Source organism: Histoplasma capsulatum (genome assembly GCF_000150115.1).
Source record: "Histoplasma capsulatum G186AR genomic scaffold supercont2.9, whole genome shotgun sequence".
In the NCBI taxonomy this organism is placed as follows: domain Eukaryota; kingdom Fungi; phylum Ascomycota; class Eurotiomycetes; order Onygenales; family Ajellomycetaceae; genus Histoplasma; species Histoplasma capsulatum.
In genome coordinates this window covers 274,772-294,621 of record NW_025544809.1, presented here as the reverse complement: position 1 = coordinate 294,621, position 19,850 = coordinate 274,772, and the positions used below count along the sequence as shown (strand labels likewise).

The following is a 19,850-nucleotide window of genomic DNA, read 5'->3' as shown; positions in this document are numbered from 1 at the left end:
TGGCTCGTAGCAAGGTCAACAAGACGACAAACATATGCGTGGTCGTCTTAACTGGTAGCTTTGCTAGATTGCCGTTAAGAATTTGCGCTTGTTGCCATGTTCCGGTTGGCTTCTCTGCGTCCATAGCGGTAATATATAGTCCTAGCCGTGGCGGAGGGACGTAACGAAGACAGGGGATTCTCCTCGGATTTGGAATGCCTTTTGAACATTTACTTGTTTGGTGTCCATTGCTATCCGTGATTGGCTGTCCCGCGCATGTCTCGAACCTCTGAGCGCGCCTTCACGACCCGCCAGACCCCCACCATCCACCCCAGTCCTCCTTTGTTAAATTAGAGCTCGCTGGCCTTACACTGCGGCACTAGCCATTAGTGTTAGCTTGGTCCCAAGCGTCCCGATCCGCCGTGTTAGTCATCTCGCTGCAAGTTTAGCTTACAGTCTTGAGTGAGCGCCGACAAATGGTTGCCTGCGAAGTTCCTTCAATGGTGCCCAGAATCTGCCAATAGCTGGCAGGAAGAAGCGGTTTTTGAGGATGTCTTTTGTCCGCTTTCAAATGCCCTCCAACATCTAGCTTTATCTTCGGCTCGTCTTGGAGAGGAAACAAAAACTAGTCTCTGAGACTACTGTGTAACAAACAAGAGAGGCTCCATCCTGGTCTCGAAAGATTCGGGGTTTGAACATCGAGTGCTGGGCTTGGATGTTTGAGTTTCGAGAGAAAGACTTGGATCGAGAGAAACAAACGCTGAATGGAGGAGAGCGACCGTGAATGAACTGCACCGTGAATTTGTTACGCTTTGAGTGGAAGACAAGATAGGACCAATTGCCCAAACATAGGACCTCCTAAGCATGCCACGAGTATGAAAATATTAGCTACGTTGCCGGATAGCCCATTTATCTCCTATGCTATTCGCCTACGCCCATGTGATATGATCATCCCGAGTGATCGTACTACAGCTATCGCCCTTGACTTTGCGCTTCAAAGTTCTGAAAATTTCCCTTTGGTTTCACAAACCTCATTGACATTGTTTCATGTATTGCGAAAATGCGGATGTATATGGAAATTGGGTTGGAATGTACGTCAAATCGGGACCTCTCTAGAGTGAGGATCAAAGCTTCGGCTTGTCTGTGTTTGGCGTATGCCCCTCTCCTTTTCATATTCTATTTGCCATTTTTCAGCATCATGTTACAACTCATTGAGCTGTTGGCTCCAGTGGAGGTGGAAGGATGAAGCGTGTGTCGGCTTAGCGTTTACAAGTATGTTTAGCTCTACATGACGGGCCAGCAGCGGGGAGCGAATGAGATCTGTGGACTAGGAAAGCAACGCGAGCGATATTTCTCTTCAGTTTGGTAATGCCACAAAAGAGCTCCTTGCCGTTCCCTGTGCAAACGGGGAACGGCCATTATACTTTTTTTTATAAGTCACCCGATTCCTAACTAAGCTGCGATTGAGCTAACTGCTACTTAGGACCAATTTCAATATTGCCCCTCAGCTACAACCCACTGAATTTGTCTTTTCTGTATAATGCCGGATTACCTTGTAATACTCGAGACCATACCGTGTTTTTCTTTCATTTTTATCACTAGCTCCGCGCTGTTTATGTGTAATCGGATTCCTTGTTTCTTTGTCGCTGGGGGTTCACAATTCTTCGTTGGCCTCGTCACCCATCCTCAATACCGCCGATATCAAGTTCCCACCAACATGTTGCTTGCTGTGACGTTGTCTACAAACCAAGTTTCGTCCTCCCCCTAAAGTTCCTCGCAATTAATTTTCCGCTCAGCCGGACAAACAAGCATGAGGGAAGGAATTGACCACATACCGTGTTGGGTGACTGGCAAGTACGATATTGGATACATGGCTGCTAGATTCGGCTTGACCCGACCGGCTCCTTCGTTTTGCTGCCGCATCAGGGTGTATCTTTCCTCTTTCTTTCTCCACTTCGCTGTCACTTGTCCCCAGCCTTACTTGGCCAACAACAAGACTTTGTTGACTCCGCCCTCAGGTTGTTATGTTGCCCGACTCTTACAGCTATATTCTTTGTGTTCAACGTTCAATTAGTTACTTATTTTTTCTTCTTCGACTGGTGTGAAACTCTATCTTCAGACAATAAGTGTCGCCATGCATTCTCGCCGCTGGGTGTGGGCTCTCCACTTCGGCCTCGTAGGTATCACCTTCGCCACTACTCTTGATGATAAGGAGGCTCCAGATGGCGAGACCGTCAATGGCGGAATATTACCCGACTTTCCGATCTCCCTGCCGCCGATACATGTTCCATCCCCAGGATTTGGAGGGTTGGACAATACGCCCGCTCTGGGCTTGCAAAAACGCGATTCTCCTGAACCGAAATGTGGTCCAACGTATGGGGCTTGTCAGGACGGTTATTGCTGCTCACCATCCGGTATGTGTGGATCTAGGCTTGACATTTGATTTTTGGTCCTGTCTCGCTTACAGTATGCCCAGGTTTTTGCGGTAATTCCAGACACTATTGTCAGGCCCCAGATTGTTTAATTGATTACGGGAGCGGCTGCGATGCGCTGAGAACACCCGACGGGGAGAGTACATTAAGTGCCCCTCGTGACCCTCTTGGGAAAATTCCGTATGCGAACCAGCCGATATTCAACTGCAAAGTGCCCAATACAGTTGCATTGACGTATGACGATGGCCCAAATATCTATACCAGTGATCTGCTCGACATTCTTGATTCTTTTGGCGCGAAGGCAACTTTTTTTGTGACAGGAATCAATTCGAACAAGGGCCCGATTGATGACCACAATTTGCCATGGAGAGAGTTAATAAACCGAATGCTGAATAAACATCAAATTGCTAGTCACACATGGGCTCATCAAAATCTCGATAGCCTTTCTCCGGATCAACTCCGCAGCCAGTTGGTGAAGAACGAAATGGCTCTCCGAAATATCTTTGGTGGCTTTCCAACTTACATGAGACCCCCATACTCAAGTTGCTCTGACCAATCCGGTTGTGTTCGAGAATTAAATGACCTAGGATATCATGTCGCCTATTTCGATGTGGACACGGATGATTACAATAATGACTCACCTTACCTTATTCAAGCCTCCAAGGACATCTTCGATTATGCTCTTGCTTCTGCTAAGCCCTACGGGGGACCTCTACTGGTTATAGCTCATGATGTTCACAAGCAAACTGTCTACAATCTTACCTCTCATATGTTGGATGGTATATATGCTGCGGGCTATCGAGCAGTTACGCTGGGAGAATGTCTCGGAGACGACCCCGAAAACTGGTATCGTTGGATGCCTTCGAAAAATTCCCAAGATCACTCAGTAGTCAATGTCGTCTAGAAAGACAACACCGAAAACGATGAGACGAACTTGATCTGATGCCATACATAGGCTCAATGGATATGCACAATTATCCGCATGGTCTGATGGATGATCCCAAATTCCTCGCTTCGGATTTTTTTTTTTTTTTTTTTTTTTTCATGTTCATGTCCATGCCTCGATGTATATGCCGTGTTGCCATGCTCCCTTGTTTGCTCCTTGCACGTTGTTTTTGTTCTGATTGCTTACATGAACTCTTGTGCTTCTCCTTATCCGTACTTTCTTCTACACATGACTATCATTATTGTTACAGGGGCGTTGCTGTCAGGACTTTCTTAGACTTGCGGGATTCCATGTCCCCTTACCATGTTGTAGATTTCTCTTTTAACATCCATCTGGATTAATTTCTTCGGCATTTGATACGTTCCTCTCCAACAGACAGCACATGCGAATGTCACTGCAATCCTCGCCCTCGCGGAGACTACGGCCGTAGAGTAATCTCCTGACTTGGTTTGTCCAACAAACTTCGTAACATATGCTTGATCCCTTTTCTAGGCAATAAACCGTGATCCAGGACGGTGACCAAGTATCTCGTACGTATCACAGACAAGAGAGAGAAGCAGGGGATATCGGTGTACAGAACAAGTAGCGAACTCGTGCAGGGGTAAGGAGTGTGAGAAATAAAAACAGTAATTATTACACTTAACATATAATAATATATTCGTATTATAGGGTATAGACGTCCTTAAAATAGATAACAGGTCAGGCGCCGACGCGTAAATCGAAGCTGAAAAATGAAGGATTAAACATAATCGTCGTTGGTAAAGCATACAATCGGAAGCATATCCCACCCCCCTCTTCCCTCCGTCCGACACCTGTAACCTCCTCCCTGACCTTGCCAGCGATGAATAAATAACTGTGGAGACTGAACCCTGTCGATTGCTGGAGGCAGTGTGACATAACTCCCGAGTCCAGCGTGTGAAGATACTACGCTCATTAAATTGTGAGTCTTTCTATTTTCTAACCACCTTCAGCAACGGTGCGATCTTCGCTGTGCGGCTCAGGCCGACGCGGTATGATGCCTTCTTGTTTATCATGATGGGACTGTGTTTGTCTGGGCCCCTTTGTACTGACATGGGGGTCTTTTGGGGTGTTTTGGCTGGCTGGGGCGCTGGGGTCGTTATTGACGATTGCGACTGTGGCTGTAATTGAGACTGAGGGGAGGGGGAATGAGGCGCACATGTAGGGCCGGGTGTCATCGGTTTCATTTGCTCTTGCTCGTTAAGCTGTCCTACTTGATCGGCTTCTTCTGCGGCGCCGGCATCTGTCGTGGTATCCGGTTTGGAGTCTTTTTCCCCCTGGGCCTTTTTCAACGTAGGAATATTCTGATCCTGCTCTGCAAGAGGTGGTATGGATTTCTTTCCATAGGTCGATTGTTCGGTCTCCGCGAGGGGTAGTTGAGACTCCATAGTTAGGCTGTCTGATGTCTTCTTCCGCTTTCGACCGCGTTTTTTGGGCTCAGACGCAGACACAGTGGCAGTAGCAGCAGCAACAGCAGCAGTAGGGTCAAGCGGAATCTGCTGGACCTTGTCGTCCACCACTTTTTCTTCAGGAGGAATTTCTTCCTGGATACTCTCGATCTTGTTGCCAAGGGGCTTTCCCTTGCTATCCTCACCGCGTTCAGCTTTCCGACTCTTTGATAATGAATCGTTCTCCTTATGCTTGAATGTAACATTTGCTGGCTTCTCATCCATCCATATCACATCATCTTCGACATCCGATTCTAGAGCCCTCTTCAACATCGCTGAAGTGGTCTTTCCCCGCTTAACCTTCTTCTTCGCTGATTTGAGTGGTCGTTTAGATGCTTCCAGAGGGACATCCTGAGTCATGGCATTTAACGAATATCTTTCTGGAGTTTTCGTTGTTTCTGCAACAATTGAGTCTCTGGCTTCGCGTGATGGACATGATTGTGCGACTGGGAAATTCTCACGCGGCACCATAACTTCAACGTAAGGATCGCCACCAACACTTATCCCGTCTCCACCCATACCAGAATCAATCACGGCTTTACTCCTCGACCTACTCGGCCGCGGTTTGTAGCGTTCTTTCGGGATACCACCAAAATCGATACAGTCCAACTCATCCTGATCACTCTCCATCCCAGCATACTCTGCAACTGACTGCTTCTTCTCTGACATCGCTGTCGGTCTCATATTGGTTATCGCAACTTGAACGACGGGAGGTAGGGCAAGCTCATCGCAAGCGCTTTCTGTTGATGATTGTGGCGGATGGCTTATGAAAGATGACGACATTGTCCTGTGTGGTCGTGCGAGGGCTACGGAAGACATTAATTCAGTATCGTAAGAAGTATCGTCAAATCCTTGCGTGGACTTTGATCGCACGATCGGTTGTTTTTGAGAGTGGGCTTCTGATCCAGTGGCTAGAGGCGCTGGTATGGTTTCAGCTGTAAAGGAATGGTTTTCAGGCGTAACCGGATCTTCAATCGGCACATCTTCTTCGCAAGTGCCACCTCCATCTTCCTTTGTTGGGGATAGACAGGATTCTGTGGCAATCATTCGCTCAGTCGACCATTCCTCGCTGGCACCATAGCTACCCTCACCTTGCTCTCGCGAACCAGCAATGCCCACACGTTTCACCACAGCGCCCTGAAATGCCTCGGACACACTCATGGTCCGTCTCCTCTTAGTATTCTTTTCCCTTACAACAATATCATCCACCTCTGTATTACCAGCATCCATCGTCCTGCCCCTTTTCAAGATACTTTTCCTGGGGGACTTCATCACCATAGGATATGCACCGTCCCCGTCCTCTTCCCCCAGCCACGCCCTCTCCCTCCGTTGTTGGGACAACGAAACGGAGCCTGTAGCCGTCTGATCCTGTGATTGTGACGTGAGGAATTGATCGAAGTTGACGCTGATAGTGGGATCGAAGCTTGGCGCACCGTGGGTATTTAGGTGAAGATCAGCGCCGCTCCCTATCCCATTGATGGTTTCCTCTGCCAGCTGATTATTATCACCATTATCGCCATTACGGGGATATTGTGCGTGCTGATCAGGGGGAAGAAAATCCCTTAGGATAACGACAGACTTGGCGGTGGTTTTGTTGTCTTGAAGGGGGTCAATAGATGTAGCGATATCGCTCAATTCAGCGTCTGACTCGTCTGAGTCTTGGATTACGAGGTCGGACGGCATCTCGCTAGACAATGGCAATGAGGTTAGAGGGACGCATGCGCATTTAAGTCCCGCGGGTGGGGGACAGATTATGTGCTTGAAGCCCTACTGATGAATAGCGACGAGGGAATACAAGCCAAATTCCACCCAACGCGATCAGGACGCGCAGTCACGTGTTGATAAGATATAAAACGAGCCCCTCAGACGTCCAAGGTTTTGGCGATTCTGTTCAAAATCATCTAATTAACAGACATTGTCCTTTTTAATTGCAATTCACTTAAAATGTGACATTCCTACTGAAAATTAATGAGGAATGATATGGACCCCGGCTGAACCACATGCCATGGTGCTACCGTTTTCATCAGTACCGCGCACATTCTGTGGGCGATATGTCTCACGGTTGACAACTGGAGCGATGCCAATGCCCCGTTGCTGCACAACTCCTGGCTTGTTTTGGCAGGGGATAATTTAGTGTGCAAAGAACCAGTGTCGCCGGACACTAGTGGCAGATCCACATTTTTTCAGCCTGGTGCATTGAGGCCGGTCTGCTCATTACTCCATGTTTCGCAGCAGCCCAGCTAGATATGGAGAATATCTGCTTTCACATTCTTGAGGGTCGCGATACAGAGAGTTCAGTACCTGGATGAATGATTATTGAATCCTTTAAACACACTTTCAAATGTACGTTTGTAAAAGAAGAAGCCCAAATATAACAATACTACATCATTGATCTATCTTCTCAGAGAACAAATCCCATGTTCCAACACTTGTGTCTAATCAACTAGCATCCATAGTTGAAGGTTTTCAATGTCGATCAAGGAAATACATAGAGAGCATTGAAAGAAAGAAGAAATCAAAAATATCCAACATGAACTGGAGCCTGTCTAGATGCTAGAAGGCGCAAGTAATCCTTTCTGAACATCGCCTGGTTGAGGTGGTAGCAGGTCGTGCAAGCTGACAGAAGCAGCTGTGGCTTCTGCAGCTTCAATATCAAGCCCAATACGTTTGAAGCAATACAGTAACTCAGGGTATCGCTTCAAAGCTAGACCGACATAGAGGAGATTGAATTGATTTTTGTTCTCTTGGAGTTTGGCTAGGTAATGGCCCTCTAGCCAGCGAAGATCGGCTGCATCATGGAACTTTTCGCGGGTGGCAGTGGCACGTAGCTTCCCTTTGAACAAATAGATGAGATCCAGCAGCGCCGTATCACCTGTTCCTTGGGTTTCGCCCGTGATCGGGGTGAGGGTCGGTTGCACATCAGCCATCGTGAACATTGCTCCTGCGATGACACATACATATATTAGACTGAAAAGCGACCACAGCAAGTATGCGGGTAGTGTGCCAGTGTTTGAGAATTAAAGACCAAGCTTCTATCTGGCATTCTAGGCGTAGCTTACCTGGATAACCTTCGCAGAAGATTTCGACAAGCACCGCTCGCTCTCAGCTGGGCTTATCTGACCATAGAAAAGCTACGTAGTCCGGCCGAACTTGAGACACAGCCACGAATCCTGCTTTGCCATCCAGGAGACTGAGAATCTGTTGTTTGTTGACTGCTGCAAGACAGTCTATATCTTTACTTGCGCGCGGTCACCCAAGGTCGACACTGCAAAGCCACCAAATATGCCAAACTTCACATGATGTGATGAGAGGACTTGGTGCAGTGCAATAGCTGCATCATTCAGACGAGCTTGGTGCATGTTGTAGATCCTAGACTGTCTGAATATGTATGAGGATGATAGAATGTAACAAGATAGATGTGGGTAAATTAATGATCAGGCAGATGTGAACATCAATGGTTAGTTACTGACAGCATTATATAGATGTGTAGGTTAGGGATGCACCTCCCTGTTCAAGTCCTCCTAGTTAGTTGGTGAAAGCAAATATGGAACAGCAGGGAAGCAGCAGAGACCACAGCAAACAAAAACCATGCAGATAATTGACTCTTAAGTCAATCTCATGATTGTATATAGGTTTCACATTGAAATGGGCGGCTATCCTTAGCCCGACTGATGAATTCCACATTGTAATGGAGATTCAGACTGTATCAGCATGATAAACCATTGCCTTGCTCTTCCCTTGATGGAAGACTTGGATGAGCCAACTATTAATCGCCAAGGGGGAAAACAAAATCACTTTTGTAAAGCAACTCATCAAATGATGCATAGTTTTATCAGCAGCTAAGTTAAACAACTTTCCAAACCCCACCGAATCCTTCCTGAAACCCCTTCGCGTCGCTTTCAGCTCATAACTTCTACATCTGCACCGAGCCTGTCGTCAGATAACATAACCGTGGCTCAAACCTCAATAGTCTTCCAAGCATTGAATACGTTTTGCTTCTGCCTGCCATAACCCCAAAGGTTTAGGACTGTCGGTGGAAAGCTCCCTGAGATCTGAGACCCATTCTTCTCCTTATTTGGAAGCACGTAGCCCCGTTGATTGCTAACAAGCTTCACTTGCCCACAAATTAATTCCGTAGAGTTGTGCGTATGACCAAAAATCCACCACTGGACATCGTCGAGACACGATATCTCCTTCCTCCCAAGGAGACATGTTGCAAAGGCTGAGTTCCATGGATTACACTCGTCTGAGGATTTGGAGGTCCCTTTGGTTGAGGGCGCGTGATGAGAGATCACAACAATCTTTCGCTTCAATCCAGATTCCGTTTTTCTAATTGAAGTAATCTCATCTGCCAACCACTTCACATCCCTGGCATGCTCAGCATTGTGGTCGGCAACAGTCCAGTCCGCAATACGTCTGAAGTCATTAATCTTGTATCGTACAATCTCCTCAGCTTCAGGTGGTATTTGTGAGTGCAGAGTGCAACCTAGCAGTGTAATATCTTGCAGATCTACCCGCGTCCGATTCATTATAATCAACTTATCCTTAAGTTCCGGCTCCTGTTGAAGCATATCCGCCAGACGCAAGCCTTCTTGACGCGAGACACCGAAGAATTCATGGTTTCCAAGAACAAGGTAGACTTCCACAAACTGTTTGCACTGGATGCGTAGGAAGTTGCGAAAGGCCTCATAGTCAGCCAGCCGACCAATATCGCCGGCCAGAATCAGACGAGTCGCGCGCGGTATGATATGGAAATCCGAATACTGCTGACCAACTTCAAGGTGAAGGTCAGACATTATTTGAAAACGAACGCTCTTTCGTGAGCGGTATGGCCATAGTAGTCTAGTAGCGGACATTGGAAAAAGCAGAGTGGCTAGTATGGATGACAGGGTTCGCAAGGGATAGAAAAAGAATGATGGTCTGGACTGGCAATAAGGATTGTTGTTGGTAAGGACGGAGTACGTTGGTTTGGTGCTACTTACAGTTAGGTTAGTGCATAGTTAGTCGACCAACATTCTTTCTTGGCACTGCCAGCAATGTACAGATGCTCCTGCAAAAAGTTTTGACTCACACTAAGAATTTAAGCTGAAATGTTGATACCGGTATTAAGTATTGCCGTTCCATCGAATTAAGAGAATAGGGACTCTTCAGGTGGAAAAATAGAGGTAATGCCCCTAGCCTTCCCCCTAGCTCACTGCCAAAATCCCAGGCAGTGTGGGCATAACATTCAGTACACTAGTAAAAATATTTCACTGTAAATTCCTAGTGTGAGACAAAACTTTTTGCAGGGGCACCTGTATGATGTAGTTTAAACCCACCCAGATCTCCCGGATAACCCCTAGTTATCGAATGTATGTCACATAGCACTTGACCACAAAGCAAACACCAAATTTCTTATGGTATACTTTTGCCTTAAGTTCACGAACTCGCCTTCTATTTTCCCCAAGACTCAGCTGCCTACCAGTTTTTCCCATTTGACATTTGGCACGTCCCTGGACGCTCATCATCCATCAACCCTCCAACCACTGCAATGGAGTTTGAGGACATCCGCTGGTTGTTGGCGTTGTTGCAAGATGATGGCATACCTGTTTGCATTGTGGGCGAACTTGCTCTGAACTACTACAATGCACCACGCATAGTCAATGTGGGTGTCTCTTCTCCGTAGACGCTCGTTGGCCTTGTTTGTTTTCTGACTTTTCACTGTAACAGGACCTTGAGCTCTGTGTGCGCGCAAATGATCTTGAGCTCGCCGCATCGATATTTGAGTCTAGAAAGGATCGACTCGAAAAAGCAAACGTGATTGATCACAATATCTATACCGAATACAAAAGAGGGTTTCCACGTTTTCGTTTTCTTTCTCAGCGTCTCTCCTGTGTTGTCCTCTTTACAGACAGATACTGTCAGCTCGACCCTCTGCCCACACATATAATCTCTCATGAGGAGCATCAAACAGCGATGGGATATAGCAAAGAGATACTTGATTCTGTATCGATTGATCAGATCGCCGCCCTGCCACTACCACGGTTTGCGCCTCTGTTCATGGGTTTCTGCCGCACATACATCGAGACGCAGGAAATTACAGCTGCAATCGCTGCAGAGCTTCTCGTAGATGGAATGAACCTTGACGGCGAGTGGTGCCGAACTCACTTCCATGCTTCCCAGATTGATGAACTTAACTTTGCCCTGAGACTGGTAAAGAGCAAAGGGTCCCGGATCGCAGATTTCTCACCAAATGAGGTGACTTGTTCTATTGTCGATCACCAGGAAGCGCAAAGAATTAGAAAAATTCCAGGATTTTCTTAGATCGACGAAGAAAACTAATTCCAAACTCCGATAATCCATGGCGTGTGGCTGCCAGCGGAGTTACTACAGCTTAAATTGATTTAGACCCTCATAATTTATATCATCCTTCAAAATTCTACGTGCTAATAAAGACCCAGTAGCAGATTTAACTTCAGGAAGGATTGAATAGCCATGCCCAAGGTTTTCACTGGAGCACGCGCCATTCATCGTCAAAGCCTATCCATCGGGTGTAGGCATATCACTTACGTTCACTCCTTTCAGTTAAGGCCTCCCAATATTTGAAAGCTGCTTTGAAACAGGATCGATTTCCGAAAGCCCAGAGCGGAAGGTGGAATATAAAGGCAGTGCCCCTGCTGCTTTCAGTTCCTTTATCAAGTGGCTCTACCGATCCGGTTCAAGGAACTCAGGCTCTTTGCCAATTTGTTTCAAGGATTAGGCTCAATAGGGGCAACATGCTATCTCTCTATATGACTGACGTATGTTGAAGCAATAATTAAGAAATGTTAAAAAAAAAACATCTTTTCATTCTCATGAAAATACTGAGGAAACCAATATTAAGACATATCAGGACCTTAACTTGGAGCCATCGATTCAGCCGCAGTTCCAAACATAAAATTAAACTAGATTGGTCATTCTTGAGATGTGAGATCTAACGACACGACTGGGAAAGTTACATACCTAAGTTTGCGTTTCTCCCTCATGTCTGGGTAATATGATCATTTCGAGCAGCTTTTGCGGCATATCTACGTAGATCAATGCGTCCTTGATATCTGTTTAGTTATTGGTGGAAATAACATAAAAGCAGTGCATTATGCTGGGCATTAAACTCTGTTGTTGTTGCTGATTGAAATGTGCAGCTTTTGAGCCAATTTCCATCGCGAAACTCTGAATTCCCATCTACACTTGCTGTTGCATCTTCCATAGGCTGTTACATGTCAGGCTCCATCTGGGTCTGTTCCCCTATCTAAACTCCTTCCCAAAATCTAATGGGGAAGAGGATGTATTGCTCAACAGGTTTCTACACGGAGATTTCTGTCTGTAATAAATTCAACCTCTAAAATATAGAGATCTCTGGATGTCCTCTAGAAACATTATTAATAGCAGTAGAGACAGTAACTAAATGATAGTAGAGATAGTAGAGATTGCAATAATAGCAAAAAATAGTAAAAATATCACTAATGGCACTGATGTCACTAATTCAATTATTGTAATTGAATTCTCGTTCTATCTATAGAGTTAGTTAAACGTGGCATATATCTTCTTCTTCATAACTAAGCACATAAGGGGTCATTCCACATTCCACATACCAAATTAAAAACTATCGCTACTCATAAACCTTCCATCCCAGCAAAACAAACACGCAACTGAGAAATTTTTTGAAAAAATATATATATAGAGCAGAAAAAAAACTAAATACTACTCTACATTATTCGCCCTCATGACCCCCCGCCCAAAAAACTCACTGACAGTCCCAAACCGATCCCGACTCCGCTGCAACTCACTCTTAAACATATCGTGCTGGCCAGCAGACTTAATCTGCCTTTCGCGGATAGCTCGAATAGTCGCATTCTGCGGCGCACATACAGGACACTCAGCGTCCTCATCAACCCTGTTAAGACACCTTTGGTGGAATGAGTGCTTGCAGAGGAAGTGTACGGTGGGCAGGTCTAGTCTATCGTGGCATGAAGAGCAGCTGCGTGCTTGAAAGACGAAGGGCCTGGTGCCTAGCTCGTCGATTTCTTTTTGCTTTGTCTCGGTGTCGGCAGTGTAGCTGGATATTAGGCGGCGGTTCTATGGGTTGCGTGTGCATTTTGTTAGTTGGCGAAAGGAAAGGAAGGGGGGGATATGGAAGATAAGATACGCACATTTGCAATGTCCTTCCGTTCCCTCTCGATATTGTCGCTGAGATACTTCTTTATCATTCCCATTGTCACCACCGCATTGTTGCTCAGTGCCTGGATCACCTGCAGCGGAGCCATTAACCCATCCTTATCGATCTTTCTGAGTACCTCATGCAGCTCGTCGCCGGCTTCCTCGAGGATCTTCGGACTAGACGAGAAGTACGCTAGGGCGTCGATGTATAATTGAGGCTCTTGCGGGCCATATTTTCTTAGAGCCTTGATGACGCCAGCAGTGTCTTTGGCAGAGGTATAAGAGCGGAATATATCCGAACACAAGCCTTGCTGTTCTCGGACTAGGGTCGTACCCTCCCGGAAATTCGAGAGGTCGGAGAGTAATAAAACATTCGAGGTGGATACGGGAATCTGTGTGAGTGCCATATATCATCAGCCACAATTGACGAAAAGGTTCAAAAATAAAAATAAAATAATAAAATCCGCATACATTTTTCCCCTCAATTAGCTTCTTCGCCTTGCCCTCCCACTCCTCCCTCTCACCATCCCCCTTGGTATGCATCGCCGTATCCAAATACATCTCAAACAAAGTCGTATACAGATCCACCCTATCCTCCTCTTTCAGGTTATGCTGTTTAATCAACTCTTCTAGAAATTCTATAAACTTCTGCGGCTGATCCACGAATGCTGAAAAAGCACTACGCGCTTTCGGTATGTCATATTGAATTGGTGACTCGAGCTCTGGGGCTAATTGCGGCTGGGCAGCCGGGGCTTTCGGTCCCTGTGATCCTGGCAATGGGATGAAGGAGGTTAGACTTTGGATGGCGCTTCCGGTTTGTGGTTGGGGTCTCTCTGCCGGTTCCTCTTCGGTTGTTCGCCGGGGTCGGAAGCGACCTGTATAATACTCGATGAAAAGCTTTGTGGTCTCTTGTGGGCAATGGCCTAGGAGAACACGAGCATATTTCATGAGGTTTGGATATGCCTGTCGTCGCAAACTAGTTGTTAATAGTAGATCAATATTATAGGGTATATTAACTTACAATATCAGGCTCCAGACTCCAGATATACTTCAATGCCTCTTCATATTTCCGAGAGTCTTCAATCAAAATGTCGATCACCATGTCATTTTCGTTATGTCTTCTCGCTAGGTATGCAGCTTGCTCGTAATAACCGCCCTGTCGACACATCGCAATGGCAGTCTCTAGGTCAAATTTCAGTTCACCGGGAGCCTTGATGAACGAATCGAGCTTGCTGGTGTCTTTTAATTTTGCATAACAGTTCAAGAGTAGCGTTGTATGATCAGCAGTCGCCTTTTCATGATCGTGGAGCTCTTCGAGATATTCAATAAGGTTGTGGATACGTTGGGTATCTAGGAACTATATCGTGCGTGTGATTTTTTAGCAAGCCTAAGCTTCTGCTACGTCGATCAGCGAGATGTGAAAAGCCTTACCTTTCGAATAACCTGGGAGGGTTCTGTATTATTAATTGCGCGTAGATATTGTTGCATTGCAGTATCATAATCCCCCTTCTGATATAGGTAATCGCCGTATTTGCGGAAGATGATATTTTGTTGTAGCGTATCAATACCAGCTTTCTGGGCAAGATTGATGGCTAAAATATAAAGGTTTCGCTGGTAGAGGATTTCCAACTTCTGCTGGAGAGTCTTTTCACGATATCGATAAACCTATTTTCATCAACATTATATTTTTTAGCAAGAGAGCTCCCTTCTCGTAAGAAATTCAGAGGAATAGCGGCACGTACCATCCCATCCACACTAACAATAAACAAATCACCCCACTCCATAAACACATATTTCACCCTGGATGGGAATGACTCAGTGTGAGCAACAAATTTCAAATCTGGCTCTAATATCGTAAACGTCGACGTAGTCAAGATTTCATCAACCTGTCCCCCACCACCGCTACCACCAAGCCGTCGGAGTGCATCAGAAGACTTCGGCAACGCCGGCCTAGGCGGACAGACGAGCGCTATATAATCCCTAAACGCATTTATGGACGTCTTCGGACTCTCGAACGCAATGCTAGGACCCCGGCCACCAGAAACGCTGTATGTGTATATCGCATCTTCGCGAGCAAGTATTATATCGCCCGTTTCGTGATCGATCGTCATACAACCCACGCCACAGCCTAGGTCCTCAAGCGCGCGGGCGGGTTGGCCCTGGCCCTTGCCCGCAATGACGAGTGTGAGGATCCGGCCCGTCGTAGCGATGTAGAGGGTCGTTACGGGCCCGTGCTGGATTTCCAGGCCGGTAACGGGCTCTTCGGATTCAAAGACTGTGCGTTGCTTTGCGCCTCGGTCGTGGATTAGGTCGCCGCGGATCACAGTAACGGAGCCATTTGCAAAGCCCACAGCAAGCTGGGATAGGTCTGGGAGGACGACGAAGGCGGATACCTGGCAGAAGAGGCGTCAAGAATGAAAATATCAAATGTGGAACGAAAGGAAAAGAGTCAAGTCACCATACCGGAAATTGCCTCCGTCCATTGTGCACTTGGACCGTCGACAAACACTTCGGTGACCCGGTTTTCTTCTCTTCCTTATCCAACGCCCAGACCTTCAACACCGGGTCGTTCAGCAGGTCCTCCGAGATGGTGACGATCAGCGAGGTGGAATCAACCTGCCTCATGTGCGTGATGGAACCTGTGTCGTGTGCTTTGAAGGTGCGCAGTACCTTGAAGGTCTGCGACAGGATGTGGACGATGCCATCGGATGTGCCGAGGAAGAGGTTCTCAGAGCCAGAGCAGATGCTGCTTATGTCGCCCTGCAGGAGTCGTATGGTATTCTCGTTAGTATGTCATATACGTGTGTGTGCGTAATGTGTATGTGAGACACGGGCGCATCGCATACATTGAAGATAGAGCTACCGTCGTCCGGGAATTGGACAGGGGCGACGTCGAAGAAGTTAAACGTTTTCCACTTTACATTTCAATGTTAGCTTGGTTCTTTGCTTTATTGATTCGAAGTAAGCAAGAGAAAATGGGCCGCTTACCGAGGTCAAAGCCATTTCCTAGCACCGGCGCCATGGGCCGGAGGAGGTTGTGAAGGGAGGATAGATGTTGGAGTTGGCAGTTGTGGTAGGCGGCGGGATGACGGTTAAGGTCCTTCTGGACCGAGCTAAGCAAGCTTATTGGAATAGTTACAGGCTAACCATTTAAGACACCTAAACAACTCGCGTTCATTTAGTATTTATCAAAATAGACATGACACGGTGTCAAAATTATTTTCCTTTCATAAAACTTCGAATGCTAGATATTTATCAAAGAACTAATTTACGGAAATCCCAGCCGTGCAAAGGAAACTCTCAACTCTGCAATGCTGATCTTCTATCATTCGCCATGCACGCTTGACGCTAACTTCACCATGGATTCTATGTCTTAATATATGTTTAAATACTTCTGTACTTCTGCGCAGTAGTGCTCAACGCTCTATCGCCAATAAAAAAAACCCAACAAAAAGATATAAAGGAAACAATAAGATCCTCCAACCACGGAATGCTGGGTCAGCAAGGAAAAGAAGAAAGGATGAGAACACAAATCCCGATCACTGCCCAGGTGTATTTGGCTTCAGTATCGACTGCAACTTCGTGCCTGACGAAGCTGGTAGTAACGGTATCTCATACTTAGCACCGCCGCTATTACTATTATCATTGGCATTGCGGCTTCTCGTATATCCATGACTTTTGATGCTGTTCACGCTGTTCGTGTTATCACCCTGAGTGACCCTCTCAAGGCCTACCTTATCAAAATCCCAGGTCCCCAAAAATGTCCCTGCCTCCGCGATCGCCTGGCTCAGGTCGAAATTTTCCCAGCCCGGACCCTGGCCCTGGCAGTCTTGGTATCCCCGTGTGTCGCTTGTGGAGGCCGTGAGGTTGAAGTGGGGGAGTGTGGACGCTGGGTTCGAGCTCTGTGACTCGCCAGATGGGACACACTGAGAAATTTTTTGGATGCTGATGCTGGCGTAGGGTGCGTTGAAAGGGTGGCTTGAGAGGCATGGCGGAGATGTAGCTTTTGGCGATGGTGAACGTGATTGACTTCGAGAGTGAGAGGCGGGCGATGAGGGATCATTGAAGACAGCTGAGTTTCGGGCTCGGTTTCCATTTTGTCGTTGTTTCTGCTGACCCTTATTTTTTCCAGCTGCATCTACTGTCGCCGCTTCAGCTTCGGACCTTTTCCCGGGTTTTATCCTCTTAACTGTGCTGAAAAATGGCTTGATTGCTCGCACGTTCGATATGCTGGCCTCGGATAAATGCGATCGCTTGGCTTGCTCACCACCTGCAGCTACCTTCGAGGCTTCATTGGCTTTTGACGCCTTTGTATCGTCCAGCTTGGCTGGTATCACCAACTCATCCCGTGCAAGCTTTTGAGCACTAGGAACAGGTGCCTGCGTCGACAAGTGCTCCTCATATCCACCGTTTTGACTTCCACGCCTAACAGCGCTGGAGTAGGCCGCCGAAAAGTACGTGGAATGGAGAGACATAGTTGGAATTGGAAACTTGAAATGGTCTGGGACTATTTGGGCCGATGGTATCGTTGCTGACGCTGTCGCATTGCTGGAGATTTGCAGACTGTCTTGCAAACCATCTTTTCCATTAGGGGTTGGATCCGCCGGCAAAGTGTGGGAGCCATTATTTATCTGACTCTTCTCTGTGCTCCGCGGTAAGGTTTTATGCTGCAATGGTTGAGATCGACAATGTTTGTCACGTTCGATGTTGCAATTAGAGTTCGAAAGTGTATCCGAGCTTGATGCGGGCTGGTCATGGAGGCGATATTGAGACTCTGGGAAGCCGTCTGTAGAAAGTCCAGCTTGAAAGGATCCTGGGGGTTGTATCATGGTTACTGTTTTACAGGCCGTATTCCCTTCGAGAGGAGGAACCTCTCGCTTTTTCTTACTGCTGGAATGGCCCGTGAAAGCGGAAGCGGGCTTGCCGGGTTTTGAAAAGTGTGAGCCGCCACCTGGCGACCTCAAACCCTTCCCGGACGAGAGCCCTTCTTCCGGAAGAAGCTGTCCGGTTGTTTTAGATGATGCGGAGCTTAACACTCCCTGTCCATTGATAGGAGTAAACGCAATACGAGGAGGGGTGTAGCTCCTGCTGTCAGCATTGATCAAATCACACACCCGTTGTCTTTTCTTGTCGTGTGGTCTTCCTGCGCTATGTCCAGGTTTTACAGAAGGGCGTGGCCGATAGCCAGGGGTTGGACTGGAGCCTGTTGAGCGTTCGTACTCTTCTAGATGTGGTCTCCTTTCATCAGTCTTCAGCCAACTGTTGTTGGCGTCAACTGAACAACGATTTGGTGTGGATGAGGATATAGATCGATGAGTTCGTTCAGTTGTCGTTGAATTCACTTGCGCCGATGCTGCTCGGGGTTTTGAGAATATACTATTTGAAGGCATTCGTCGAGCATTGCTAAATACATCCGCTCCTAGCAGTCCGCTATCCTTACTGCTTGCCTGTCTTTGCACTTGGTTGGATTGGAGTTCTAGAATTTGCTCTGGTTCGAGAGACGACTCAAACCCACTTCCCTGACGACGAACCCGGGGGGGTCGGTTCGAGGGGCGTTTCAGAGGCCGCGAGGGAGCTTCTGAGGGCACCGCTATAGAGCCTTGGACACCATTTTTCAATCCCCTTTCCCTATCTTGTTTTGGCAATGATAGCTTTTGTGGTGGTGTCTTATCCTTTTCCTTATTCCGCTTCCAGGGGTTCACCCATCCATTTTCCAGGGGCCCCTTTAAACCGGCGGATAAAATAAACAACGGCCTTCCCTCCAAGTAATCCTGGCCTAACCTTTCAATTTTCCTCCATTTCGCAGCTCGAGTAGCACGGTCTAGTCCATCGTCGCTATCAGAAAATTCACTCAGAAGCTCTGAGGGTAGAGGGGACAGGGGTTCAAAGTGTAGTGGAGAGGTGTGGCGCTTGAAAACCATGGCCTCCAGGGACGGTATGAGCCAAGGGTGAGGAATGGGGAATTCAATGACTGGGACGTCGAGGGCGGCATTTGGAGATCGAGGAGCAGATTGACGGTATTGTGTACTTCTGCGGGGATGTTGAAGCCTTCTCTTGGAGGAACTGTGGCCTTGATGGAGGCTGAGCGAACTGTGACAAGCAAGCCAGAGCTCCAAGTCACATGGTCCCGTGTCCCACTTAACGCGCTAAGCGTAGAATTCTAAGTTTCGGGAGCTACGGCTGGTTGCTGGGCCAACAAAGTCGTTAATGCGCTCCAGGATGCAGACTGAAATCGAGCTTGGATCCTGGAATTCGGCATACGCACAAACAGTCTAATCTGCGAAATAGCATTTACATTTTAGTTAACAGGACGTGAGGTGAACGATGTGTAATTATCAGTGCGTTCAAGTAAACGCGCTCATTATGGCGCCTTATCTCGGGGATCTGATAATCTCACCGTCGCCGTGCTACATTGATGTAATGGACATGCATCAGCCGTGGAGATCTTTCTAATATTATCTATACTCCGTGCGTAATACGCAGCACTCTATAGTTACACTGCGTGACTGGTTGATATATTCCGCATTTGAGTTAGCCCAACCGTCAGAGGCGGCCGGAACATCTGTTTTTCCGACTGCTGCCCGCATTTGGCAGGATGTTGTTGTTTTCTTGGTGACCAAAGCATCATGATATCAAACTCTCCACACCGTCTGAGCTATATACATTTCCACAACTTCAACAACATCTCTTATCCTCAGCGCCGCCTAACTAGCTGATGGTCCATTTTTAGTCCACAGGCCTTCCTCTTATATATCCTTATTAACTGACCATTATGTTAATATATCCTCTCTTCGCAATCCCTACTCCTCCTAGATCGCACACTTCCCTTCCACCTCTTCGTTGAGCCTCCCT

The 19,850-nt window shown here is 47.1% G+C and overlaps 7 protein-coding genes across 7 annotated transcripts; 2 read left to right on the top strand and 5 right to left on the bottom strand.

The window, feature by feature from the left end:
* Nucleotides 1–2,113: 2,113 nt before the first annotated feature.
* Nucleotides 2,114–3,315, top strand: HCBG_06325 (chitin deacetylase; the record flags this gene model as incomplete). Its single annotated transcript, XM_045433374.1, has 2 exons — nucleotides 2,114–2,393; nucleotides 2,447–3,315. The coding sequence occupies 2 exons, from the start codon at nucleotides 2,114–2,116 to the stop codon at nucleotides 3,313–3,315; spliced, it is 1,149 nt and encodes a 382-aa protein (XP_045285687.1).
* Nucleotides 3,316–4,307: 992 nt separating this feature from the next.
* HCBG_06324 (uncharacterized protein) lies at nucleotides 4,308–6,506 on the bottom strand (the record flags this gene model as incomplete). The annotated part of the gene is made up of 1 exon (XM_045433373.1): nucleotides 4,308–6,506. The coding sequence occupies one exon, from the start codon at nucleotides 6,504–6,506 to the stop codon at nucleotides 4,308–4,310; it is 2,199 nt and encodes a 732-aa protein (XP_045285686.1).
* Nucleotides 6,507–7,369: 863 nt separating this feature from the next.
* HCBG_06323 (uncharacterized protein) lies at nucleotides 7,370–7,750 on the bottom strand (the record flags this gene model as incomplete). Its single annotated transcript, XM_045433372.1, has 1 exon — nucleotides 7,370–7,750. The coding sequence occupies one exon, from the start codon at nucleotides 7,748–7,750 to the stop codon at nucleotides 7,370–7,372; it is 381 nt and encodes a 126-aa protein (XP_045285685.1).
* Nucleotides 7,751–8,779: 1,029 nt separating this feature from the next.
* HCBG_06322 (serine/threonine phosphatase) lies at nucleotides 8,780–10,418 on the bottom strand (the record flags this gene model as incomplete). The annotated part of the gene is made up of 2 exons (XM_045433371.1): nucleotides 8,780–9,797; nucleotides 10,285–10,418. 2 exons carry the CDS (start codon nucleotides 10,416–10,418, stop codon nucleotides 8,780–8,782), a joined length of 1,152 nt encoding a protein of 383 aa, XP_045285684.1.
* An 879-nt stretch (nucleotides 10,419–11,297) lies between these two features.
* Nucleotides 11,298–12,094, top strand: HCBG_06321 (uncharacterized protein; the record flags this gene model as incomplete). Its single annotated transcript, XM_045433370.1, has 3 exons — nucleotides 11,298–11,355; nucleotides 11,388–11,602; nucleotides 11,984–12,094. The coding sequence occupies 3 exons, from the start codon at nucleotides 11,298–11,300 to the stop codon at nucleotides 12,092–12,094; spliced, it is 384 nt and encodes a 127-aa protein (XP_045285683.1).
* Nucleotides 12,095–12,350: 256 nt separating this feature from the next.
* Nucleotides 12,351–16,001, bottom strand: HCBG_06320 (tethering complex subunit PEP5; the record flags this gene model as incomplete). The annotated part of the gene is made up of 9 exons (XM_045433369.1): nucleotides 12,351–12,917; nucleotides 12,992–13,390; nucleotides 13,470–13,961; nucleotides 14,020–14,355; nucleotides 14,430–14,663; nucleotides 14,741–15,391; nucleotides 15,462–15,758; nucleotides 15,845–15,913; nucleotides 15,987–16,001. The coding sequence occupies 9 exons, from the start codon at nucleotides 15,999–16,001 to the stop codon at nucleotides 12,543–12,545; spliced, it is 2,868 nt and encodes a 955-aa protein (XP_045285682.1).
* Nucleotides 16,002–16,268: 267 nt separating this feature from the next.
* Nucleotides 16,269–19,030, bottom strand: HCBG_06319 (uncharacterized protein; the record flags this gene model as incomplete). Its single annotated transcript, XM_045433368.1, has 1 exon — nucleotides 16,269–19,030. One exon carries the CDS (start codon nucleotides 18,917–18,919, stop codon nucleotides 16,538–16,540), a length of 2,382 nt encoding a protein of 793 aa, XP_045285681.1.
* Nucleotides 19,031–19,850: the final 820 nt, after the last annotated feature.